Source organism: Solanum tuberosum, unplaced genomic scaffold, assembly GCF_000226075.1.
Source record: "Solanum tuberosum cultivar DM 1-3 516 R44 unplaced genomic scaffold, SolTub_3.0 scf00482, whole genome shotgun sequence".
Lineage (NCBI taxonomy): Eukaryota > Viridiplantae > Streptophyta > Magnoliopsida > Solanales > Solanaceae > Solanum > Solanum tuberosum.
In genome coordinates, this window is record NW_006239402.1 from 382,908 (window position 1) to 409,956 (window position 27,049).

A 27,049-nucleotide genomic window follows, 5' to 3' on the forward strand; every position below is an offset into this window, starting at 1 on the left:
AGAGGCAAATCAAGTGAAAAGAGAAGAAAAGAAAAAACACATCGAGGGGACGTTGGCCGGAGCACCTGTGAAATCAATCGACAAAGAGAAAGGGGTCGCCCTAGGAAAACAAATTCCTTACCGCTATAAAAAATGACTTTTCCAATAAAAATAGGGGAACAAATTCCTAAGTAATTAACATTTCAAATTTATTGTCTTCTTCGATTTTCAAAGTCTCGTTAGATCAAAAAATTCCGCCATCTCTTTCAAATCCTGAATGAATCCCTTTCGTGTTTGCTCGATCAAGCTAGGCACCACCGATATCCTCCGTTACATCAAAAGAAAATAAATATTTTTCTTATCATAAAGAAAAATAAATTCTTATAGTATTTCAAATTTCAATATGTTTAGACAAACATTAGTTGCGGCAACATGACGGTGTACTGACACAATCTCCACCATGAATTCCCGGAAGGACATTCAAACACTCTCCCCTTTAAGCGCGTGTTCGGGGACGCTCCTTCTCATCTCCACTATATAAAAAGAGGAACCAAACCCACCAAGGCCAAAATTGAGTGTACCTCAAGATAAAGCTTCGAATCCCCAAAACCTTTAAACTCACAAAACCCTAATCCCAATTCCAATTTCATTTCATATAATCAGGAAAATTAGTTTGATCTGCCGAGTGGCAGACGGAGATTTACAATGTCTGCAATTGTCTGCGGCAAGAGATCTTTCTTCGAAGATTTACAATCGCCGTCGCCGACATCAGCGTCGCCGCCTGTTTCCAAGAAGATTCGTTGCTCTTCCTCCACTTCTCCGGTTCGGTTCCCGACCAGTTTGATCGATCAACTGAGAACTTTGTTTCCTGATATGGACAATCAGGTTTTCTCATTTTCTTTATCTTGTTTTAGTAATCTTTTTTGCAGATACCCAGTTGACAGTTTTGATGTTTTCCTTTTATAATAATTTCTAATATATGTATGTTCTCTTTTTATGATGTACTGTTTAGCTTATTGAGAAGGCTTTGGAAGAGTCCGGCAATGACTTGGATGCTGCTATTAAGAGGTTACATGAGCTTCAACTTGTGTATGCCGATGCAAAGACTGATGGAGAGATGGAGAATGGTATGTATCCAATAATTATTTCCCCTATTTACCTTATTCTTTTGATTCTCCAGGTTTGTAGCTGTTGTTCTTGCTTATTATTCCTTGTATTATACATTGATATCCATTTACGAGGTTGCAAAGAGATAAGTATATGAGAATGTGATGATTCTCTCATTAATTTTATGGTGCTGCATAGCTGTTGGGAAAAGTACAACTCTATGTCTTGCATCAACATAAGTAGATGGTTGGATGATCAATTTGTGCTGATAAATCATGTTGTTGAATCAATACTAATATTCCTAGAATGGTGTTTTGAGACTGCCTCATATGGGGACATCAGTATTAGTTTTATTGTGCTTTATAGTCTCTGAAAGAGACATTTAAACTTTTAATGGGAAGTTTCTAACCTTGTCAATCAACAATCAGCGGATGAAGCCTCAAACCGAGACTAGTTGGGGTTGGCTATAAGAATACTCTATATCTATTCAATTGTATTCCTGCCCATTCAATTGTATTAGTTTACCATGCTACTTCTTGTGAATCACAATTCTAATCAATCAAGCCTCATGCAGGAGAAAAACCAACTAATGGGCTAGATGTTCAATCTGAAGGTCCTCCTCTCCAGAATAATCTTCCAGCTGATGGTGCAGAATGGGTGGAATTGCTTGTCAGGGAAATGATGAGTGCTACAAGTGTAGATGATGCCAGGGCTCGGGCCACAAGAGTGTTGGAGAGCCTGGAGCGATCAATTAGTGTTCATGCTGGTGTTGCAGCAGCTGAAAATGTTCACAAGGTTGGTATTAGATGGTGTAGCCATTTGATGTCATTGTAGGAGGAGAAATTGCTGGCATTCACATACTTCTCTTTTCTGCTACATTTACGAAGCTTTTGACAAAAAAAAGAATGCTGAGTACCCATGTTACTTCGTTTTTTCTGCAGTATGTCTTTTCTTTATTGAGGTAGTCTAGTGCTTCTTTGGTTGGAGTACGAAAATGACACTCATGCTTGATAATTTATCCTGTTGACCTAATTTTCTGATGTTCACCTTCAATTCTTTAGATGTTGACCTTATCACTTCTTTTTTCAGGAAAACGTGATGCTGAAAGAGCAAATTGAAGTGTTCCTTAGAGAAAAGGCCATTTTCAAGCGTGCTATTGCTATCCAACATGAACGGCAAAAAGAGTATGATGATAGAAACCAGGAAGTGCAGCAATTGAAGCAGATGATTGCTCAATATCAGGAACAAATAAAAAATCTTGAGGTAAAAACTAGAGCTTTAGAGACCAACTTTTCCTGACGTGGCTTACCTTTTCCATCTGGTCTTTTTAGTTTATGATTTATGTTTACAGGTGGTGGTCTTATTGCATTTTGGTTCTCATATTTTTTTAATGAACACTTATTCTGATATTTTTTAGCTGCTTATACTGCATAGTCTGCGTTACAGTAATATACTTCCTCTGTGGCATGTCATGAACATAGGCACAAAGTCTAACTTATACTGAATTTTGTGTTAGATTTGTAGTGGTTAAAAATTATTTAATAGTTACTGAAAAGTTAGTTTGATAGAGAGAATGTTTAATCTTGAAAGTGGTATTGATTGATATCATATAATTGCAACAATTTATTTTGTCAGCTCCATGATCTTAGTATAGTTTCTCTTGGTAACCAACTTAATCTCTGTTTCGCAACCTTTTCATCTGTTTATGCTTTAACTGAATTTTACTTCATAAAGGAAATTGCAAATACTCTTACCGTACCAAAATGCAAAGATTATCATAAAATGGGATGCAGGGAGTATAATATATGTTATACTTTAAGAATGTCTGCTGTACTTGTTTATGTTGGTAGCAGTGCAGATCATCGAGAAAACTGCAAGTTTAACTTTAAAACAATGATTGAAGCGTACTTCTATATTGTCTAGTAAAATATTCTATAGTCATTAGTTCAAGCTAGTAGCACCTGTATTTTTAGGTAAAAGAAAATATTGGCATAAAGATGTTGCATTACTGCTATGCACGTTGCAGTTTACCTGTATTATTCTTTTTCCTGTTATTCATACTCTGAACTTGAGTAATTTTGTGAACAACTGCATAGTGCCCCATACATATACAGATAAGAGAATAAAGTCTTCTTATGTTCCTTTTCTGTGTTCTTTATCGAATGAATGCAAACAAGATTGTCTACTCATTATTCCTAATTTAATGGTCATCGTTGCAGGTGAATAATTATGCTTTGACAATGCATTTGCACCAGGCTCAGCAAAACAACTCTATTCCGGGACGCTTCCATCCAGACATCTTCTAGTGCGGAGGCTAGTCCAGTTAAAGCTGTGGAACATACAAAGAAACAAGCTTGTTGGCATCTTGTCAGCTGTGATATAGGATGTATTAATCAAATTATGAATCAATGTTGTTTTTATAATTAGATTGAGAAACGGTTTGCGTGTTGAGTTGAAAGCCACTTTGGTGGATGACCCTGCTGGTCAAGTAAGTAGTGTTGTACTGGACATCATTCCAAATGGTGAAGTCCTCAAACGTGCTAGTATTTAACTGATATCAGGAAACTGGCTATAAAATATACTTTGCTATAATTTCGCTTTCTGCTACTCAGCTTGTTCTACAATTTTTTTTTGTGTGATGAATGAATTGATTTCTGTGTCAATTTGTTTTCCTGTGTCTGAGGAGGGGGCTTCGATGATGAATAGTGCCATTAGGTTGGCAATTACTGGTTCACACTGGGGTTTTAGTCCTCCAGCGCTATCTGTGCTGACTGGCATCCTCTTCGTGGTGTTGGATGAATGTGAGATTACCCTCATTTAGTTCTATGGCAACAAGATTAGACTTTTCTGGCAACAAGGCACCCGGTTGAAATTTTGCAGCGACAACAGCTGGATTTGATAGAGAATTGATAACAGAGGCAATGATTCTGGTTCTATTAGGTGGGTAAAAAATATCATCATATCATACAGGCTAATTATCCAACCTTCTTTTTGGTATAAGGAGAAAAACAATTTGATAAGATTTCCTCAAACATGTACAAAGTCAGTTTGCAGAGTCGGGATTCAATCCTTCCTATCACTCGAGTTTCTTTTGACCTCCAACATAGCATTATCTTATGAGACACTTTTTGTTTAGAACTAAAAAGGTTTGGCTCTGATATTGAGCTTCAACCTTGACTATAGTGTAATAATTGGTGATGCCCAAATATCTAATTATCTAAAAAAAATACAAGTGTAATGATTTTGCCAATTAGAATCAACAATTACGAATATTTATATAGTTTTATTATTACAGTAAAACTTGAAATATAGGTTATTTTTCTCGTTAATTCCAAAGTTTATTTTTAGTGACAATACGTTACTATATCTATTTCACATAAAACGTGTTGTATAATTGGCAATTGATTGAAGCGCGTAGAAATATCGCACCACATCTTCTTCTTCTTGTGAAAAAAAAGAAGCAAGCAAGCAAGCATCAAAACGGGACAGTTAACCAGTCTTCTGTAGTCCAATGAACTCGACGGCAATGGCCAGCACAGCTTCTCTATCTCTCCGTCCTTCTTCTCTCGTCTCCGACCGTTCCCATTCTCCTTCCTCCTCCTCTAGTTTCTTCTCCGGTGGGACCCGCTTGTGGGCCCATAAGAAGTTTATATCCATTTCCTTTTCTTCATCCCAGTACAACAAGAAGATTCCGGGACGACGTTTTGGGAGATTGGTGGTTGCTGCCGCTGATTATTACTCTACACTTGGGGTCCCAAAATCTGCTAACAGTAAAGACATAAAGGCTGCTTATCGAAGGTTAGCTCGACAGGTACTGCAATCCTTTCTTTCTTCTTCTTAATTCTAGTTATTGTTGACTGTCATTGTGAGAATCAATTTTTAAGAAAAGAACCAAATGATGCTTCTTCGAAATTTTTGAGAAAAGGGTTACACTAAATGATGCTTTTTCGAAATTGTGACTTGGGTTGGTCGTGCATTTGAGCTCCAAGCTACAACAGAAAAGTAATCTTGTGGCTGACCATATATAATGTGCATTTTCCTTGGGATAGCAGCACAAGTTGCTAATTTATTAGTTTCCGTTCCTATTTCAATTATTTTATGCTACTCTTTGATCTTTTTATTTGTATGGTTGAGCTGCCTCTATTCGGGAAGCTGATGCGTTATGAATCATTGGTCTGCATGTGTTATCTTTTTCTTTGTATTGTTGATTGTTTACTTTCTGTGCGTGTGCATATGATACATACTCTAGTAGGATGAGGAATGTTTTGCTAATCTTACCACTACAGGCTACACTTTCACCCAGTTCTTTGGGCCTTCACAATAAGATAGTTCCACAGCAACACATTATTATGTTCTCCATTAATCCGCTTCTGACTTTTGATATTGTTTTATAGTATCACCCTGATGTCAACAAGGAACCTAATGCACCAGAAAAGTTTAAGGAGATTAAAGATGCTTATGAGGTAAATATGGAAATTTACTATTTTTAACATCTGATCCCTGATAGTTTTCTTATTTCCTTCTGAAACTATTGATCTTTAGATATATGTGGCATTGCCATCTTTATGTCCCCCCTCTCCCCTTTGCGTGATGGAATTACTGTTTATCCACTTATTCAATCCGTTTCTTCATTTATCTACCTTGGAAACTGCATTGGTTGTCTGTCTACTAAACCCGAAGTGATCCATTTCCTCGTATATTTTGAAAATTTTGTGTGCTTTTTAACTAAGGTAGACCTTAGAAATTCCTGTTTTAGCTTTCAAACTTTGGAATCTTGGTGTTAGTATGTTGACGTATTTCTCTTTTGTTTTTAACTCTTTGAATCAACTCTGAAGTTTTACTTTCCAGATACTATCAGATGACAAAAAAAGAGCACTATATGATCAATATGGTGAAGCCGGGGTGAAAAGTTCTGTAGGGGCCCAAGCCGGTGCTTACACGGTATGCCATAAATTTTTATTTTTTGTTCAGTGTGATACTATTGCTGTCGTTCCAAAAGGGTAATCTTAATTTCCTTTTAGTCCTTCCCAAAGTAATATCCACTTTTTTTAAAAGGGAAGTTTTAAGTCATGTTATCGAACACACATTGTATGACCAACTTTTACTCTTCTTATGCAACTTTTATTATATTCGTTGATAACTTTTATCGCCCAGCATGTTACCCATACACAACTCATTTTCAACTTTTTTCTTAGTTCCCCTGCCAATTCCAAGTAGGACTATGAAATTGTGACTTGGAAGTACTATCATGGCTTATCAAAGAAAAGATACATATCATGATAAAATTTTCTCACATAATAGCTTGGCTCCCTCTGATGTGAAGTCCTTATGTTCGCTTTTGCTCATATTGTATGTTTAGTTCATGTTTTTCTCTAATTGGTGATTTTTAGGTGTGCCATCTATTTTAGCTTACATACTCAATATAGTTCAATTATGTTCTTGTACTATAGTTTACATACACAATATCTGCAAGTTTTGGGAGTTATAGGTTGCCAGTATTTTTCCCTCCAACCACTATAAGTGCTAATTTCTTTGCCTTTTATTCTTCCCATCCCCACTTGAAGAGGAATTGACAAGGTTCATAGAATTCTTTGGTGTCATTCAAATGTAAATGGGAAAAGAGTTTTCACTTTTGTTGAATGGCACACCAGGGGTAATATCAGAAACTTTGCCATACCCCTGGCTCCTCCCACCACTTCAAAAGGAGTAAAATATTAGTTCAAGTAAGATTATGGATTAAAAGAAGAATAGAATACTTCATGCCTACGTAGGTAAATGTATATCAATTTGCAAATAGAATGCCAAATGAAAGAAGTTGATTCACAACGTTGGTTTCTGTTTACTTTCTGTCGTTTTGCATGCAAGCCAAAAAATTGGGTTTTGTTTGATGTAGGAGTGAGAGTTGAGTCTAAGTAAATGTGTCAATGTGTGAAGGTTGCGTTCCTAGATGCTATTCTTCTAATTTATTCACTTCCCAAAAAGGGTAAAATGAGTAGGTCGTAGAAGAAAGTGGGAAGATACATAATAAGTGCATGGTTATATGGAAATTATCTTTAACCCTAATCTGTTTCTCTTTCTTTTTGGTGAATTTTACTGCAGACAAATCCTTTTGATCTATTTGAGACATTCTTTGGACCTTCTATGGGTGGTTTTGGAATGGATGGAGCTGGATTTGGAACGCGTCGCCGCAGTACTGTTCCCAAGGGTGAAGATCTACGGTAAGTCAGTAGCTGATTGGAATGATTTGACACTAAACATCTTCATTAGAATTCACGTGTGTACTTATAACAAAAAGGGTTTTTTTCATAAGTATTACTTCGTTAACCATGAGAAGAAGCTATTTCTGATAACTAATATGCTACATAGTATGACAGGTAAACTTAGGAAGAATATAGCCTCTAATCGATTTTATAGCAGTGGTGAAGCATATAGTTCCCTTAGAATGATAATTTGTAGAATCAAGTAGACCTTCTCGAAATCTTGGTCACAATTATTGCTAACCACGAGGGGAAAGTTCATTCGGACAACTTTATAGGCTAACATAGTATGATTGGACATTTGGTAAAACAAAAGAACCAAGAAGTCCTAACACCATTCCAAAGTTGTGCTGGAGTCTTCATTAGGAATCGGTTGTTATCAGTTTTCATTTATATTCATGTTATTGATCTATACTTATAACCTGAAGAAAAAACTGAGTATGATATCAGCATACTTTTGTGCTTGAAATGGTCTTTGCATGAATTGCAATTTACAGGTATGCTTTTCTTTAACATATCAATCCTCTGACAGAAAGAAATATGCTATGTTCAAACTGGACGGGCTAATTGTGTATACTTGCACCAGTGAAGCATAAAATTTTATCCTAGGAACAATGTATACTTTAGAAGCATAAAAATAGAAATAGATAGACTCCGTTTCATAAACACTATGAGTTTGCAGATCAAATGATATGATGTCAAGCCTAATAGAGTTTATTTACACTTCAATGCCTTTCAGTTACGACATGACATTAGAATTTTCAGCGGCTATCTTTGGAGCTGAAAAAGAATTCGAGCTTTCACATCTTGAAACTTGTGAGGTTTGTGTGGGAACTGGGGCAAAGGTAGGCTCCAAAATGAGGATATGTTCAACCTGTGGTGGCCGAGGTCAAGTTATGAGGACCGAACAAACACCTTTTGGCATGTTTTCTCAGGTAATAGCGTATAAATCTATTCTTTTGGTGGTCGCGATAGTTTAGATTACATTTTTATATAAATTTGTTCAGATTTTATTCATTTGGTATTACAGTATGAGTCTGTTTTCAGGACTCCTGAGTCATTTTTAAGAAAACCAATCTGTTTGCTATTGCATGTACAGAGGATCAGCTTCTAATTAGGGGTATCAGTTTTAGCCCATGGAAGTATAACCTTCCTCAACCTGTTTAGTTGGGTTGCAATAAACTCATTGATAGGTCAATTTGGGCACAATCTAAATTAGATGTTTGCTAGTTTGTGTTCATCCACTTTCTTTCTCTACCAAGTAAAGAAAAGGATGTTTTAACTTGATTTGGTAACTAAACAAATTATAAAACAAACACACAAATAAACAGATGAAACGTAATTCTGAATTAGGCAGGTCAGGCTATAGCTAGAAATGTTTCGGCCCAAATTAACCTACTCTTCTTGACACAAGTGAACTCTGGGTGGTTTAGTATGATCCATATATACTCAACCTATTTTAACCCGGCTCAAATTTGTCCCAACTTGCCAATTTGACACTCCTACTACTAACCGGGTCAGTTTTGGAACACTGGGTTTTGCCTGAACACCACCATCCCTGATATTGCCTAGAATTAATTGCGAGGCTGACTATACATGTTATAGAAGATCAGGTGGTTTCTGGGTAGTGTTTAAAGCTCTCTATTTAAGGGATAGCTACACCTTCGAAGAGGCTCAGAAAGTTCTTGGAAAGATTTTCAATGAAAGGATGATTCAAAGAGGTTTGAACAGTTTGATCTAATAACGTCTTTCCAACTCCTGTGGAACAATTAGGTAGGTAACACGAAGCGCTTCCGAACTGATGGTGCTGAAATTGTGCTTGAAATTAAATACGCCGTACTTAATAATAGAAATAATTGTGGCTGAAATGAACTAAAATTCTTTAGCTTGCTTTGCACAGAGCATCTAGGATGTGGTAAAAGTTTCCATTATTGAAGAAATCATGGGTAAGGATTAATTTGCATTTTTAGTTGATAGGAAAAGTAAATAGTCAAATATAATCTAAAACCATGTAGCAAAGTGATATGCATGACATGGCATGACTACTACAGACAAATGAGCATAAGTCAGTCTTCCCATGCTCAAAGATGTCCTAATGGTTGAAGAATCTGTAGTCAAAATGTTTTTTTTGAGAAGGTAACATGTATGTATATTAAAAAAGATTACTTGTTTTCCTGGAAATTGTTAATTTGTTATTGTTGCAGTTTCTTAACCGATATGACATATTTATTTTGCTTTAATCTTTGGGCTGATTGGTTGTCTATCTTATTTTTTTTGGCTGATTTCTTGTTTGGTCTCTCGGTTCTTACATTGCTGGGCTTTCTCATCTTTGTCACTCAAAAAGTATATGTTCATACTCATTGTTACATTTTCCATCTATTTGGATTAAGTGTAGGTTTCTGTCTGCCCAAACTGTGGTGGGGATGGTGAAATGATCTCTGAATATTGTCGTAAATGCTCAGGCGAGGGGCGGATACGAGTGAAGAAAGATATAAAAGTCAAGATACCCCCTGGAGTGAACAAGGGAAGTATCCTCAGAGTTGCTGGTGAGGGTGATGCAGGTCCTAGGGGGTATGTATTCAAGTTATATAGTTGCATTTCTTTAACAATAGTCTGCATAGTATTGACTATCATTTGCGTAATTTTTTCTTCTTTAGTCTTTTAGGATCACTATAATGGTCTTCATAATTATCCCTGGTGTTGTTGATATATACAGGGAGGAGGACCCATGTACACACAGCTCCACTGATATTCTTTCAGCCAACTGTAGCTTATTAACTGAGTCAGTTTTGACTGTTGTCTTCCAAATATGCTTTACTTACCCTGCAAAGAGAGAGTAAAAGGAAAAGCTGATGCCTTGCCTCCTTCACAGAAATGTGCTCTTACCTTACCTATAAACAATTAGACCTATGACAACACCTTAAAAAAATTGAGAATCAACAACAACATACCTAGTGTAATCCCACCTCATGAGAAGAAAAGTTCAAGCTATCCTTCTTAAGCTTATGCTCAAGATTTCCTTGTTCATACATTAAGTCATTAACCATGCCCATAATTTTTCCAAATTTCATATGTCAAATGCTAGGTTGGTTTGAAAAAGGGTTGGTTCAGGTTGGGCTAGGAGAAGATAGAAGATGAAGATCTATAGTATGAGGCTTTTCATGACTGCTAAGATTATTTCAGATTAAGGCGGAGCATGCATGAAGTAGTCAAAAATGCTTCTTCTATTCTTTTTCCTGTGCTGCTAGGGAGTGTGTATTACTGCTTTTAATTTTAATTTTTAAGTGATTTGTCAATCTTGGGGAATATAGGTGTTCCTTCTTGCTGTTTTTGACATTTGCAGAATGCAAGTGACATTCTTTGATTAAAACTAGCACATTTGGATGAGTAGTCAACAGATACTCCTTTAGTCCCTGACTATGTGCTCAGATCCTCCAAAACAATGTCATAACACCCACATCGGATCCTCAAAAAATGCATTTTTTCTGGAGGATTGAATGCGGGTGCAGTGACATTTTTGGAGGATTCAAGCAAGATAGGTCCTTGGTCAAAAAAAGAAAAGAAAAGAAATACTCCTTAGTCCTAAGTTCCCTCTTGGATCTAAAATATAAATCGTCAGTTTAAATAGAGTCCTAGCAATTATTGGACCTAAAGTAAGTGAGCCAACATTCACTAGTTTGTATTGCCTATATGGACCTTTTGCTTCCATTACGTTTTATTGTTCTCTAAATCTACATGTGTGGCTTGAGATTCTATATCTTTGAGAAGATTTCTTATATGTGAGTTTAGGTTAACCTTGTCCCGTTTTAGCATCTTGAGTCATCATGATATGAAATGAGCTTAAACGAAGGTGGAGATTCATTTAGCCGACCCCAATTTGTATGGGATTGAGGAGGACTTGTTGTTGTTGTAGTCTATCACATGTTAGATGTTCACATACAAATTGAGATTGAGAACATATCTCAGTTTGTTAGTTCATTTTTGACTATGTTTTGCAGTGCCCCACCTGGAGATCTTTATGTCTATCTTGACATTGAAGAGATATCTGAGATCCAAAGAGATGGCATAAATCTGATTTCAACAGTTTCAGTCGGTTATCTAGATGCTATACTTGGGGCTGTTGTTAAGGTAATTTTACACGATATTTGTCTTGGCTCCTTCCATATTCTGATAAGAATGTGAATCAGATAGTATGCTGTATCGCTTTTATAGTATTCTCAATGTAAAAGTTCTTTTTACCCTCAAGATAAAGCCTGTATGGAAGTAATGTTTTTGGTGAGTCAGGAAAATAGAAATTCAGACTTTTTAGTATGAGCCTAACTCATCGGAACCGGTTCTTTTTTCTCCTTTTAAATGAGCCTCTTTCGAGAAACATCCCCTATCAGATCCAGGGGCAAGGTACATCTACTTGAATAATGAGACAAATGAAAACAAGATTCTGAAAGCTTCATAAATTTTTAAATTTCCTCATACAACAAATGCATGGTAGTACTGTAATTTTCCTGCCACATGATGAGATCCTTCTATATTCTATATGTTTGTCCGTTTGTTATTAGTCTTTCTCCCTTGCTGGAAGAGGGGGAAAGAGGTGTGAGAGAAAGAACCAACGCCTGGCATCTGTCAAGGCCACCTCATTTTGCCCTTCAATTGCCTTCATTGATATCATATTTCTCAGTCTTTTTCCTTCTCCCTGATGTTCTCGTCAGGTTAAAACAGTGGATGGGATGACTGATCTCCAGATTCCTCCAGGCACTCAACCTGGGGATGTGCTTGTCTTGGCAAGGAAAGGTGCACCGAAGCTAAATAAGCCATCAATACGTGGTGATCACTTGTTCACGATTAAAGTTAGCATACCAAAACGCATCAGGTGCGCAAGTGTTAAGTTGTAGATGATGAACTAATTATACATATCAGTTTTCTCACCTACTTGTGTAACTCTGCCTAATCATATTTCTGAGGAGTATGCCGGACACGTTTGGGAACTAATTTCCTGAATAACTCTAGATATATTTTTCCTTGAATATGTCCAACAGTCCTTCTCTTTAAATGGACTTATATATATATATGTGTGTGTGTGTGTGTGTCCAGTAGTCGTATCAGGGGTGGGCATCATTTGGTTTTGAATAAACCGACCAAACCAAAATTTTCTGTTTCGGTTTTAGTATTCTGGGTATTCAGTTTGGTTTTCGCTTCTTTTAGAAAAATGGTTAGCCGAAAAATTGAAATTTATAATATATGTAAAAAAAAATCATTTTTCTCTCACATAACTTTACCTATTTGTTCATTATGAAAACTACCATGCCTGACTGAATCCAACTTCAAATGAGTTTGATCACCTCCTCCATCTGTATCATGAAGGCACATGAGGAAGTGAAAATACTAGTATTTGTTTGTTGTGTACTCGATATATCTCCAAGACTTAATTAAAATGCATAATATACTTGCATGGCCAAGTGCATCATGATCTGGGTGATGCGAGTGGGTGATCTTACTTCGGGAAAATATTTTGTTTCTTTGTTGTTATTTTTGTGCATTTCCTCAAGCAAAATCTATTTTCAATAAGAGTTAGAAACTTATTCAAATTGTATCCTAACCCCATCCACCCCCAAAATGAATGGAGTAATTAATGTATAAAACGTGTTAAATACTGTTGCACTCTTCTTGCTCGTTTGCCAGCCAGCGTAGTGGTCATATGTCCTGATTCCTGAAGTTAAATAAAAGGAAAAGGAACCATTACTCAGGCTACTGGTGAAAAATCAATATGTTTCCACTCATCAGTATCACCATCTAATTTTGGTTAGTAGTATCTTCTGCATACAAATTCCTATGAGCAAACTATTCCCCCTGCTCTTCTGAAAATGATGCTTTAAAATGCATATAGGAAATGCTTTTCACATCTAATACAGATCTGATATTGTTACACAAGAATTTAGGGCTTGTATGCAAGTGCTCTCATAATTGCTTCTGTCTATGCATGGGGACTTCATTCATGGTTCTCTATTTTGTAGCGTGACGGAGCGTGAATTGCTTGAAGAACTTGCTTCTCTAACTAAGGGATCAAGCACTCGTACAAAGACTCGCCCGGCGGTCCAGCAAACTGGTATAATTACTTCTTGATTCATCATCTTCTCAATTCTCTATACGTGAATGACAGCGTTAATGACACTGGGTTGTGACATTAGTTAAACATGATGAGTTCCAGATAATAGAAGGTAATGATCTGTCACTTGTGTGGCTGATTGTAATGGATATATCCTTCCAAATATTTACTCACTGTATTATCAAACAGAAATGGATATAGCCTTCCAAATAAATGCTGCTACCTCTGGTCCAAAATGAAAGAATTTTTCAAAGTCCAAAGATGTATTAATTATTTTTTTCCAAAATGACCTTTCTCTTTAATGGGTTTTTTTTCCAACTATCTCTAGTTTTAAGAAAAGTTTGGGAAGAAATAAAAGGGTAATATTGACAAATTGCCATTTAATTAACTAACTTTCTTAAGGGGTGTGCCACACACCAAAAATTCATTTATGTTGGAATGGAGGGAGTACATCTTATCTTGTTTGGAACTAGACCTGGGGTCATCAGCTCTGAAATAGATGCTATTGATTATCAATAAAAAATAAAATGAAAATGAACCATTTGCGAGTTCAGTGATAGGTTTTGGCTACTGTATTTGGTTAGTTACTTAAAAACCCCAAGATCAACCACTAAGTTTGACTTGGAAATTTGTGTGATGCTTCAAGAAGTTAAAACTGATACAAAACACGGGAGAACAAAGAGGAATATATTGTTACTCGTGAATTGAGAAATGAAGTAATTGATTCTAACCCATACTATATAAAAGCTCTGTTATGTTTCTCAACCTAGAATATCCCGGAAGAGAAAATCCTTTTAAAATTGGAAATATATCCAATGCAGTTTAGATAGAGCATGCAGCTCAGAGAATCAGAGCACGTGATTAGAAAATACAATCAAGTCTTAGGATCCTACCTTATACAGTTGTCCCAAAAAGGAAATACTTTTTTGATGAAGGTTCCAAAAAGGAAATACTTAATCACTCTGAGGATAGGAAAATTATGCTCTGAATTCACTCACAGTATCGAAAGTTAGAGTTTCTCCTCACTCAAAAAGAGGAACACCTTGCTCTGAGTGTTGGAAACTTATGATCAGGTTAAGGCAAAAGTCATGGTACTTGGATATTGAAATGAATATCTCATTGACAGTCAGTACAGTCCTTTGGCATAAAAATTTACCATCTTTTTTCTGCTTTGCAGCTAAAGTTACAGAAACTCCAGTAGATTCAGATTCAACTGCAGCACAAACTGATGAGTCATCAGAAGATCAAGATGATCCATTGAAGAAGTTAACAAATTTTGCTGGGTAAATTTCTTGATCATTATTCGTTAATTAGGAATTCTCTTGGAAAGTATTTAGTTCTTGGTAATTTAGTCTTGATTTGAAAGATGCTTATGTTGTTAGAACCACTGACCACATAAGTCACCTATTTTTGGGGTCTAAAAACATGGTAGATCCTTTTAAGTGGTTTTGCTGTATGAATTCAGCAACCTTGCCAGAAAATAGACACACATTCACAAAGCCATGGTAGAATGACCCTTTACTTGTGTAGGGGTATACATTTAGCTTGACATTGGACTTCGGATTACCAATAAATTTTGCACCATTTATATCGCCATATTTCTGCGATAGTTAATCTTAACCATGTTTAGTTTTATTCTGTTGCAAGTGTTTCTTGCTTCTAATTAAAGGTTTGTGATTGCAGGTCTGTCGTAAATGGTGCACTAAAATGGTTAAGAGACAACCTGTAGTACTCGGTGCTGGAATACTGCCTCAGCAATCCTCTTTTATACGACAATGGCATTGAATTTTATGTGCTTCAAAACAGCCATTATAGCATCTTGCGGCCTTTCATTTCTTAGAATAATTTTCTTTGTTGATTCTTCCTGTAAAATTGAATTCAGCCACCCTATTCTTTTAGGAAACCTAATCCTTCGCCTTTGTAAATTCTGACAATATATTTTCTCCACCTCAAAGAAGTCCATGAGTTGGATTCTAACAGCTATTTTTATGTAAGAAATTTTGTATGTCAGCAAGCATTTAGCAGAAACCCAGAAATATCCAAACAAATATTTGTCCAAAAGCTGGTGCACTAAGCTCCCGCTATTTGCGGGCTTGGGAAGGTTGACCTGAGGCTACTCCATATTTGTCCACCTTTTGAAAATGATTTGCAGTGGGCTAACACGAACTTCTTTGATGGTTGCAAATGATAAACATATTTGTATTTCCAGCATAAAACTTAATGATAAACATATTTGTATTTCCAGCATAAAACTTAGTAAATATGGATTTGATCAATCAAAGATCACATTAGTCTAATCTACCATAATATTCTCCGCAATCGTTGCACATTATTAAGGTCACCTCCACCAGGGGCGGAGCTATAGCATTAGGTACCAATTTGGATGAGTCCAATAGCCTTTACATGGATCATATATTTGTATTTTAAGATTCATTAAACATGTGTAAATATTTAATTGCAACGCAGAGTAACTAAAACGAGCTACAAAATCCACGAAAGAATATATAAAAATCATTTGGTACAAATTTTAGAGGTCCTTAGTACAAAAGAAGAGCTTTTTCACGCAGAATTTGAATCTGCACGGCTTTGTAAGAATAAGAGCACCACGGCAACAATCATCGGAGCTGATATCATAAACAGAGCTACTGAAATGTTTGGTGTTGTTATCGCTGGGAAAATTACACTTCCGTACTTTATCGCTGCTCCTCCCGCCACTGAACCTACTCCCAGTTTCACCAAAAAACTCGAATCCTCCTGCAATTGCCACAAAATTTCAACAAACGACCTCACTAAAAAAATTGATCGATCGATTCATATAGATTAAGGAGAGAGTATAAATGTATATATAATGAAGTGGAGTGGGAGTAACCTGCGGTAGGAAAGGAAGGCCAGGTTCATCAGTGCTGGGATTTACTTGGTCAGTTTTAGGGTCGGAAGCTCGGGCAATCATAGGCGTCTTAAATGAGGAAGTCAATCGAACAGATTTTGGAACGAGGAAGACAACTCCGGCAGCAGACGGCGGCTGAAGAAATGACACCGGCATTGAGCAGTTTGCCGGAAGTTTGGTAGCGTTTGGTCTCATTGCGGTAGCTTCCATGTTCTCAGAAGAAAACGGGTCAGTTTGCCACACAAGAGCCACAGATTTTTATTTCTTCCTCATCCAATGGCCAAAAGAGCTGGCTTTTTTCTTTTTCTCTTTCTTTTTTTACCTCTCAATAAAAATTAATAGACAAATTGAAATTCAAGTACCAGTAAAATTTATGAAATATAAGACCCAATAGTTTTCTTCAGGTAATTTAAAATTATACTATATATTTTTTTATTTTATTAAAATGGTTCTAGCATGTGAAAGATGAAATGCACAAATAACTCAGTGGCAGAGGTAAGAAATTGACTATGAATAATTTAAAAAGAAATAAAAATCGGTCGATAATATGTTAGAAAGAAATGATATAGTTGCAGATTACGAAAAATTTAATCTTAAATTTGATATTGTAAATTTCTGCAACTCCTTATTTCTCAAAGTGTTGTGTTATGCTTTCGGGTATATGGGACACAATCTCTACAAGGCCGCCTACACCCAGATATATATTTAATTGAATATTTATTTTTAGATGAGAAAATAGAAGCTCCCGGCCCATGAAAAACGAGAGGGTCGGGTTGAAGTCCGAGACCCGAGTCCACCAGCAAAGACTTGCGTTCATCCTTGTTTTCCCCCAAAATTATCCTTTCCTTATAAGAGAAATCACTGAACAAAGTTTTCGTTCCCAAATCTTAAAGCCTAATCAATTGGGCATTCACAAACATTGAAGTTCCTTCAAAATCCTGTTGATTTCATTAATCGATCTTCTTCTCGATCTCCGTCAAGATGGTGTTAGCACAATTAGGGGGGAGCATCTCGCGTGCTCTCCAGCAGATGAGCAATGCCACAATCATTGATGAAAAGGTCCTCAACGAGTGCCTCAATGAGATCACCCGTGCTCTTCTACAGGCCGATGTTCAATTTAAACTAGTTCGTGATATGTCAACAAATATCAAGAAGATTGTCAATCTTGAGGATCTTGCCGCTGGACACAACAAGCGTAGGATTATTCAACAGGTTTGTATTCTTTTCGCCGAAAATTTGACCTTGTTATGTTGATATGCATGTAAAGATGATTTAGCTGTTGAGAATTTGATATTCACAGAGTAGTGCCTAAAGAGGCTGAAAGATTTTCAGGAAATCTTGTAGGCGTTTTCTTTGCAGGTTGGAGGGGAACTGTCCCTATTTCCTTTCATTTTCTAGTAATTTAGATAAGCAATGGAGACAGCTTTTTAACGCTCAATAAGTCTCTTAAGTCGTGAGACTGGTAAACAAGCCTCCAATGTTGTTAGCTTATGGAGCTGGAAAGGCATCAAACAAGGAAGGAACACTATTACTTGTAAAGAAAACCAAGAAAAGAACACTAGTACTTATTAAAAAAACCAAGAAAAGAAAGCAAATGAAATTATAGGCCATCTATCATGATATCTCTTCACTTGTTTCTTCCTTCTTATGATGCTTAACTGGTTTTCTTTTTGTGTCCAGTTGGGGATTCATTGTTTTTTTTCTATTTTCTTAATCATTTTATACTTATATTTTCCTCACTATCTTCTTGTATTGACTTGAGATAGTTTCTTTCATTTGTGTAGGCTGTGTATAATGAGCTCTGCAAGATATTGGATCCTGGGAAGCCTGCATTTACACTGAAAAAAGGGAAACCTAGTGTTGTAATGTTTGTTGGTTTGCAAGGTGTGTTAATTTATTTTTCTACCTTAGCTGTATGTTCTGTAACAAGTTTATATGTGAGCTAGCATTAGCTATCTGAGCAGTAACATTATTTGGCACAATTATTATAATGCACACCAAGAGCTTTTCCTCTTCAATTACAAGATGGTATCCTTATGTCTTGTAATTTCACACAGGGTCTGGAAAAACTACAACATGTACAAAATATGCTTACCACCACCAGAAAAGGGGTTGGAAGCCGGCTCTAGTCTGTGCAGATACCTTCAGAGCTGGTGCTTTCGATCAATTGAAGCAGAATGCAACAAAAGCTAAAATTCCCTTTTATGGAAGGCATATCCTTTTCTGAATCTATTATTGTTATTGTTATCTCCACACATTTAGATGCTTGATGATCATCATACTATCTAATGATGGTCCATATTCTTCTGTTCTTCTTCCTGACAGAAGAAGCCAAAACTCATCATTTTTTGTTTGTTTAATTCGATCAATAAACAATGTCATAGGTCCATAAGCATTGATAAAGTTGAAGTGCATTTAGATAAGGGAAGCGGAGAATGAAATCTAAGAAACATTGCCTGGTGCATGAGAAAGTGAATGGTGCTTTGCTTAGAAATGTCTCAAGATTAACGTTAATTAGCTGACAGCTGCCTGCTGCCTAAAAGTCATCATCTGCACTATCAATAAAACCCAATCTGCTAGAGTAATTAAGCTTTCTCAACGTTTTCTTTTAAAATCCTTTTGAGCCAAATTTTCATCCAAATGGGAAAAGGAGGAAAAAAAGAAAGCTATTCTTGTTGCTGTTAGGTTAAAGGAAAATACAGAGTTTACCTGTTTTGGATGGAATTTACTGTTGTTGTGTATCTTTCTGCATAGGACTGAACCTGTAATTGGCAATCTGGTCATTTTAAACTGCATCAATGTTGTAATCAACACCTCAGGCCATTTTGTTTTAATTGAATGAGTGTTTCTGCAACAGCTATACAGAATCAGATCCAATGAAAATAGCTGTGGATGGTGTAGAAACATTTAAGAAGGAAAATTGTGATCTAATAATTGTGGATACCAGTGGGCGCCACAAACAAGAAGCAGCTCTTTTTGAAGAAATGCGACAAGTTTCTGAAGCAACGGTATGTTCTACTATGTTCTATATTTTCCCTTTCATTAGATGCTCATCTTATTGTTTTCCGCAGAAACCGGATCTCGTGATATTTGTTATGGATAGTAGTATTGGACAAGCTGCTTTTGATCAAGCTCAAGCATTTCGACAAAGTGTTGCAGTTGGAGCCGTGATTATTACTAAGATGGATGGCCATGCAAAAGGAGGTGGTGCCCTAAGTGCGTAAGTTTTTAATTGTTTGGCTGTAGCCTTAAAGAAACTTCTTCTTAGAGTTTTGGGTACTCTTAAATAACTACAGAGCATATGCTAAAGCTCATGATATCAGCTTTTAACATTTGAAATTCTAGACATGGTAGCTCGAAGCTGCAGGCTGCTGCTGTTATTTCTTTTTTCTTGTTTTTGGTGGTACAACCTGTTAGTCTGCTTTTTCTGGGTAAGAGAAACGCTTGTTGGTTACCTATTTCTGTCGCATAGTAAATCATTAAGATATTCCTGCAGAAAATGCTTATCCTTTATCCAACGAGATTTAGAAATTGATGCTGAACAGTTGATGCAAAATTAGAATGGTAAAACTTGAACTTCTGTCTTTTGGCTCCAAAAAGCTCAAAACCAACTTGTGGTCTTTTGCGGGCACATGTTGTCAAGGTAGTCTTGCTTGCAAAGGTTGGAGCAAATTAGCTCCATCGCGTGTTGTAAATGGGATGAAGATTTGGGATCTCCAGGTTGTTAATCTGTCACAGCCACTAGGACATTCCTTTGGGGACTTCACAAGGATTTTGTTATTGATTTTCACAAATTATAAGTTGGATCAAGTGTTCTCTGAACATTCTGCTTTTATTGTCCGTTTCTTTGGATTAAAAAATATTTATTTGTTCTTTTGCTCTTCCATCTGCAGAGTTGCTGCAACTCAAAGTCCAGTCATATTTATTGGAACTGGTGAACACATGGACGAGTTTGAAGTTTTTGATGTTAAACCATTTGTCAGCCGTCTTTTAGGTTCGCATTCTTCTGTTGATAACTTGATATTGTCAACTTTGCTTGGACCTATGTTCCTATTTCCACTGCCATTGATTTTGATCTGCTGAACTATCTCTAGGCATGGGTGACTTGTCTGGATTGGTGAACAAGATACAGGATGTGGTCCCAATGGATCAACAACCTGAGCTTCTTCAGAAGTTATCAGAAGGACATTTTACCTTGAGGATCATGTACGAGCAATTTCAGAACATGCTTAAAATGGGTCCCCTTGGACAGGTTTGCCTCTCACTTAAATTAATTTGATCATCCCCCCAACCCTTCTCTCTTGCTTTCTCCTTCTCCTTTTGGAATTTGGCAGACTTTTCTGAATGTTATATCATTGATGACCAAACCCAGAACTAATAGGTTTTGATTTCTGAATCAAACAATTGTGTGGAAAAAAAAACAGTTGGGTGGCAAAACCAACATGAAAATCCAAGTTGGTACAAAAATCAGTCATTTCAGGTTTCTAATTTCTAAAATTTTGTTTTCAGCCGCCATTTTCTTCATTGAGGTCCCCACATTTCTTGATATTTTTTTTTACTTTACCACTTTTTGAACTTATGGGAGAACAGTCGGGTCCCTCCTTTCCCAACTGCTGCTCCCCACACCCCCCCTCTCTGCTTTTTTCTCTTTTGGTTTCTTTCTTTCTTCCTTTTTTTTTTCTTCTTTTGCCTTTAACCATTTCAAAAGCAAATCTAGTTGCATGTAAAGATGTTTTCTTGCTGTTTCTGAAATCTGTAACCATATGAAATAAGTTACTATGGTTAGGGGTTCAGTAATCTGCAAAAGCTTATGATTTCGTTTTTGTAAGTTCTTCTAGAAAATCTCTGAGGCTTGTTTCAATTTTCCATTTGTCCTTAATCTTCTGTGTTATAAATCTAAAGATACTGATCTAGTAACTTGAGCAAGTTGTTGAAGACCATTTGGAGCCTGCTGTTTCATTTAGGCTTTATTTGGATTGGTAGATTTTAAATCCTTCCAAGAATTTAAACTTGTTAGTAGGCAACTCTATTGTTTATGCGTTAATTTTTTCATAATATACATTTTTATTTCCTATATTGCTATCCGTTGCTCAAACTGCAATGATTTCAAATGGCACTAGTGTTGAAAAAAATTGAAATCCACTAAAGATAGTTAGGAAATACTTGGGGGTTCGGACAATATTTGGTTGGAGAAAAGAAAAGGAGTTTTTGAAGTAGACATTGAAAAGAAGTATTTGAATTCAAATTGTGTATTTGGACAATAACTGGTTGATGTTGGAATAAAAGAGTATTTGAAGTTGAAGTGGAAGAAATGTATTTGGAAGTTAATTGTGTTTGAACATGAATTTCACTCGGAATGAGTTCTCTGAGCACTCACATTAAATATGGATCCCACATTAGGTAGCTTGTAGTGACTTGGCAATTTGAGAGTTGATGCTATTCGTGGAAATGTTTCAAGCATCTTAAATGCGTTTTCGTCCAAATAGATTTATGCATTTCAAATTACTTGAGGCTCATTTGAGCATTAATTTTTCCTACCAAAAGTTTTTTTAACACATGAACATTAGTTTGATTGGATGGAATTTTTCTGCTCTTCTTCGAACCCCTTCTAACCCCCACCCCACCCCTCCCCTTCTTTTTTTTTTTGTTCCCCCTCTTTGGTTCCTTATTTATTTTACGAAGTCACGCTCATGCCTGTTTTGCTTTTCGTTCTGGAGGTTGATTGATATCATTCTGGTTGCACATCATTGATGTTCTTTTTGGTATGTGTAGGTTTTCTCAATGCTTCCTGGATTTAGTGCAGAGATGATGCCACAAGGTCGTGAAAAGGAAAGTCAAGCAAAATTTAAACGGTATATGACAATGATGGACTCCATGACTGATGAAGGCAAGTGAGCTACATTTTATGGAGTTCTGTTTAAGCTATTTGTACACCGTATTTAGAATATTGTTTAACCTTTTGATTTGAAATTGATAACATAATTGCAGAATTGGACAGTACCAATCCAAAGATTTTGACTGAATCTCGGATCATGCGTATAGCTAGGGGATCTGGCCGTCTAGTGCATGAGGTGATGGAGATGTTGGAAGAATACAAACGACTTGCCAAAATATTCAGCAAGATGAAGGGTCTTAAGATTCCAAAGAAAGGAGATATGAGCTCCCTGTCCAGAAACATGAATGCACAAAACATGAGCAAAGTCCTCCCCCCTCAGATGTTGAAGCAGATAGGTGGAATGGGTGGTTTGCAGAACTTAATGAAGCAAATGGGTTCCGCAAAGGACATGATGGGTATGTTTGGTGGTGGTGGTGGTGGAGAGTAATAATGGAATCACAATTGAACTTGTACTTTACGTTATCAATCCATAGTTGGTGGAAATAGCATATAACCAAATCTTTGTCACTCCCTATCTTTCAAATTTTGAATCAGATGCATTTGGTAAATTTAGAATGAAACGCTGTATGATTTTGATGCTCCACTTCATGCTATGCTTGTATGACATGATCTTTTCATGCGCTGCTTGTAAATTATCAGTTTACTGGATGACATTTGTCATTGATTAATGATGAGCAGCCAAGTTGCTATTTTAACCTTTACCGACGTATTTGTATATTGCCTAGTTGCTATGCACAAATTTTCTGTTGCAGATTGTTGTGAAGTACTATTTCAATGACCACCTATATTCGGCTTTCATCAATAGTGTCTGGTTCTCTGCGGTCTCAGGTTATAGCAGCACAATGGAAAGCTTTATTTCAAACTTAATCTTCAATGACAATTTTCCAATTAGTCACTACTATTACATAATGGAGATGAAATAAGCCACGTATATACTATGAGGCCATTTGAGAGTATAAGAGAAAGGAGGAAATATTATACAAGCTTCTCCATGTTTTATTATAGATACGTGTTCTGCGTTTTATAAATCATCCATCTAAAGGCTTCGTAAGAGCTGTCTTTGTTGAAGGGCTCTCTTCCTCATTGTCCTTTGATCTACTAGCTGTTTGTAGTGCATAACGAATGACAGAATTCATCTGTTTCCTCAATTTGGCATTGTCAACATAAACATCAGCTAGTTGTTTCCTCAATTCATCCACTGCTGTCCTTGAATATTCTCCATCAAGATTTCTCCCAGCAATGGTAGTTTCAACATCTTGTGTTAGCAGCTGGGCCTGTTTAAGACACCAAGGAAGAAAGAGGAATGAGAGAGATTGAGCATGTTCATGCAGCTTTTACCTTCATTATCATAATGACTCAGCCAATCAACAGAAGTTACAACGGCAAAACATAACAAGATCTGAAACACATAACATTGCAAGAAAAGCATAGCCACGCTAATTCACGTAGGCTGGATATCAAACAATCAAGTTACTAGTTTGGTAGGTTACTACGTCTAAGTTAGATATGGCAAATGCACGCTAGCATATGCCATATGGTATAGTAGTACTACGATATTATCTTGTCCTTATAACCCAGTTATAAAAAGCTGGGTTGGTTGTTGTTCCTTTAACTGCTTAACAACAGATGATAATTGCTAAGCAATACATGAAGTAAATTGGCAAGTCAGAAAAGGTGATAGCGCTCTTCCTTTTTTTTTTACTTCTTGGTTCCCAGCTGGTAGAACTCTCTATTTTCTTTTCAACATTTTATCTACTTGTGTTCTTGATTCCCAAGCACCAAGAACAGAACAATAAAGACAATAGTACCTCAACCAGTGTTCTTAAAGGCGAGCGCCTTTCGCCTTTGGCAACGAGGCGTGGCGTGGCGAGGGGTCTGCGCCTATTTCCGGCAAGGCGTGGCGAGGTCAAAAAGGCGAGCCAATGCGACTCAATGACGTGGAATGGCGATGTAATAGGCGTCACCTTTTTGATTATTTTTTTTAAAAGTCTGAATTTTAATAATTAAAAGCCAAATTAGGGTTTTTTTTTGGTATTTTTTCAAACTTGATGTCGCGACTGCTCCTTCTCATTTCGAGACTGGAAACTTGAAATCAATACCTCGACTAGAATTAGAGTTCGCGACGACTGCTGCTGCTACAAGTTCGACTGGAAACTTGAAGTCGCGAGTCGCGACTGCTGCTGCTGCGAGTTCTCTCTTCTCTTACGTGAGTCGTGACTTCTCTCTTCTCTTTTTTTCTCGAATCAATCTCTCTTCTCTTCTTTTGCTCTGTTTTTAGTACTCTCTCAGTCCCTCTGTTTTTTATTGTGAAGTCTAATTTCTGAAGAAGAACTGAAGCCACTGCCCACTGCCTACATTTTAAAATAAAATAAAATATTTGACTTATTTATACTCATTAACCTAAATCTCTTATCTCGTTAGGGTTATGTTTTTGAATTGAAATATTTGCTAATATATGTTATTGTTATTGAGAATTTGGATATTTATATATGCAATTAAATATTTTTAATTTTTGGTATTAATTGGTGCCGCGATTCAAAAAGGCGAGCGCCTCGCCGCTCGCCTCGCCGTGTGGCGAGGCAGGCCCTTGTCGCCTCTCGCCGTCCAAAACACTGACCTCAACACAATCAAAGCATTCTCCTCTGATAATCAGAGTCCACATAAGATGCTAAAGAAATGTTTATAACCTCATCCAATTGTTAAACCGAATACTCCTTAGGGCAGGATATGGATTTCTTCATATTCTTCCCATTTTTTCTCTTTCGCTAAGATGTTGGTATATCTGTTTATTTCTTTTTGGAAGTTGTACAGAAGACTGGAAACTTGGATCTTAAGAAAAGACATGGATCTCAAGCATCTGAGTAGAACATAAATTGTATGTAGAGTTTCTATTAGAGAAAACTACATGTCATTCAGAGCATTTAGGAAAAGCACAGCTAAGAACAGCCCAAATGTAAGCACAAAAAGTAAAGACACACCTCTGCAAGTAGTAGACCTATTCGATCATCAGATGTTGACAGTATATCAATGGCATCAGAAGGGATAGAAGCATCCAGGACCAGTTTATTTTCTTCCTCGATGAGAAAACTGACACTGCATTCCTCAAGTTTACTGCGAAGAATTTCATACTCATGCAGCAGCTTAATATTTGCAGCGGTAGCATGTTCCCTAGTTTGCCTTTCGTCCCGTAAAATCATCTGAAAGAAAGGAACATCATCATTTTCACAGTTTATTGAAGGACAGATGTATGGAGAAAAATTTACAACCCCACCCTTCCCCAGGGACAAGAAAATGAAAAGCACAATATATCCTTGGTTTAACCCTAAATACTAGAGAATCAATTGCTTATCCACTGCACTTATAAGTATCCTTTTAAGAATGATTATGCATTAATAAAAAACAATTAAGTGAATGATTACTTCAACTTCTGCCTTCTCTTTTGCCAATTTGCTGAGCTCTTGTTTGAGTTCTGTGTGGGAACTTCGTAGAGATTTAACCTCCTTGACTAAAAGTTTGACATCTGTGTTGGACTTCGACTCCAACTCCAAATGGAGTTTCTGCAAGCTATTGTTCTGCTGTTGAGCAGCATCCAACTCTTGGTACAGTCTTTCATTCTCTTGTACTAAGATTCTTTGCGTTGATTCCATCCGCATCTTGTCAGCCTTTACAATTTTCAGTAACAACTTGCTCACTGTCCGAAATATAGAAGAAAAATCACACTTTGTAATAGAAGAGAGTGACAGTAGACCTGTTCAGCCGCCAGCTTCAATTCCATCTCCACACACTTTCTTCTAAGTTCCTCCATATCCCATTGCATTTGAGTAAATTTTTCCTTCTCAGTTAGAACTGCTTGCTGCAGGTTCTCTTTGCCACTCTGTTTTAGAGAATCAACCTCAATTTCCAAATCTTTGACCTGTGTAAGTCCACAACTGGTATTATTAGCATCTTTATCATAACACAAGATCGAGAAGTCCAGCAGCAATATAACTCACATTCGCAAAACAGACAAGTCCAGCCGTAATATTAACTCCGGTTCTTGCCTTCTTGGTTTAAAAAGTATTTCGTTGAAAGTTTGGATCTACAAGTTGAGGTAAACTTCTAAGCGTAAAATGATTGCTAAACATGTATCTGTAAGAATTACCTAGCCCTTTCATAACCCCATTTCCATTATCCACCTACACTTGGGGTGGAATGAGTAGGAAGAGGGAAGTGTGACTGTGACATATTACATAAGGAAATATCTGAATGAAGTTCTCTTTACAATGGGAAAGAGTGGTGGCAAGAAGGAGAAGTATACGAGCTTGTACGGGCTAACAATTTATGAGTATATCACAGGAGCTTGTCATTAGCGATCTTAGCTGGGGGGTAGGATATTACAGGAGAGGGTGCCTGAAGACAAGTTGTTAAGACTGGTTTTGCTAGGTCATTCTTCTAACCAATTCTTCTGGAAATTTCACAAAAGGGAAGTCCAGTGCACTAAGCTCCCGCTATGTGCAGGGTCCGGGGAAGGGTCGGAATATTCCAATACTGATATAAGAAAAGGCAAACGAAGGACATTACGCAATGCATCAATGCAGCAAGCAAAAGAGAATTCTGCTTAGTAATGTACAAAAATAGACAGGTGGCTTCTGCCATTATCCAAATTAACACGCGTATTTCGTACGAAGGAAAATGTTTTCCACTGATAATGATTTCCTGGAAAACAAGTGGGTTTCTTACTTATTTTCTAGTGTTTGGCAAGTAAATATTATCCCAAGAGCATTTATAAGTTATCTAGCAAAACACTTATGGAGGTGGGATGGGGAGTGGGGGTTCGGTGGTGT

The 27,049-nt window shown here is 36.8% G+C and overlaps 5 protein-coding genes across 5 annotated transcripts; 3 read left to right on the plus strand and 2 right to left on the minus strand.

Annotated features, from left to right (window-relative positions):
- The first annotated feature begins 388 nt into the window (after window positions 1–388).
- Window positions 389–3,710, plus strand: LOC102603478 (uncharacterized). The gene is made up of 5 exons (XM_006364163.2): window positions 389–864; window positions 992–1,106; window positions 1,661–1,881; window positions 2,176–2,349; window positions 3,306–3,710. Exons 1-5 carry the CDS (start codon window positions 685–687, stop codon window positions 3,390–3,392), a joined length of 777 nt encoding a protein of 258 aa, XP_006364225.1. The 5' UTR covers window positions 389–684; the 3' UTR covers window positions 3,393–3,710.
- Window positions 3,711–4,486: 776 nt separating this feature from the next.
- On the plus strand, window positions 4,487–15,495 carry LOC102603819 (chaperone protein DnaJ). The gene is made up of 11 exons (XM_006364164.2): window positions 4,487–4,897; window positions 5,481–5,549; window positions 5,935–6,027; window positions 7,186–7,304; window positions 8,083–8,278; window positions 9,739–9,914; window positions 11,342–11,471; window positions 12,050–12,210; window positions 13,352–13,443; window positions 14,621–14,726; window positions 15,127–15,495. The coding sequence occupies exons 1-11, from the start codon at window positions 4,598–4,600 to the stop codon at window positions 15,170–15,172; spliced, it is 1,488 nt and encodes a 495-aa protein (XP_006364226.1). The 5' UTR covers window positions 4,487–4,597; the 3' UTR covers window positions 15,173–15,495.
- A 418-nt stretch (window positions 15,496–15,913) lies between these two features.
- Window positions 15,914–16,651, minus strand: LOC102604155 (uncharacterized). Its single transcript, XM_006364165.2, has 2 exons — window positions 16,313–16,651; window positions 15,914–16,197 (listed from the first exon to the last, which is right to left on the minus strand). Exons 1-2 carry the CDS (start codon window positions 16,538–16,540, stop codon window positions 16,003–16,005), a joined length of 423 nt encoding a protein of 140 aa, XP_006364227.1. The 5' UTR covers window positions 16,541–16,651; the 3' UTR covers window positions 15,914–16,002.
- A 431-nt stretch (window positions 16,652–17,082) lies between these two features.
- Window positions 17,083–22,927, plus strand: LOC102604490 (signal recognition particle 54 kDa protein 1). Its single transcript, XM_006364166.2, has 9 exons — window positions 17,083–17,542; window positions 18,115–18,214; window positions 18,388–18,541; window positions 19,188–19,338; window positions 19,402–19,550; window positions 20,224–20,324; window positions 20,425–20,582; window positions 22,103–22,217; window positions 22,319–22,927. The coding sequence occupies exons 1-9, from the start codon at window positions 17,312–17,314 to the stop codon at window positions 22,651–22,653; spliced, it is 1,494 nt and encodes a 497-aa protein (XP_006364228.1). The 5' UTR covers window positions 17,083–17,311; the 3' UTR covers window positions 22,654–22,927.
- Window positions 22,928–23,058: 131 nt separating this feature from the next.
- On the minus strand, window positions 23,059–26,213 carry LOC102579189 (uncharacterized; the record flags this gene model as incomplete). Its single annotated transcript, XM_015303820.1, has 4 exons — window positions 23,059–23,500; window positions 25,205–25,423; window positions 25,646–25,888; window positions 25,975–26,213. Coding segments are annotated over 4 exons (947 nt in total), but the record flags the coding sequence as incomplete, so codon positions are not given.
- Window positions 26,214–27,049: the final 836 nt, after the last annotated feature.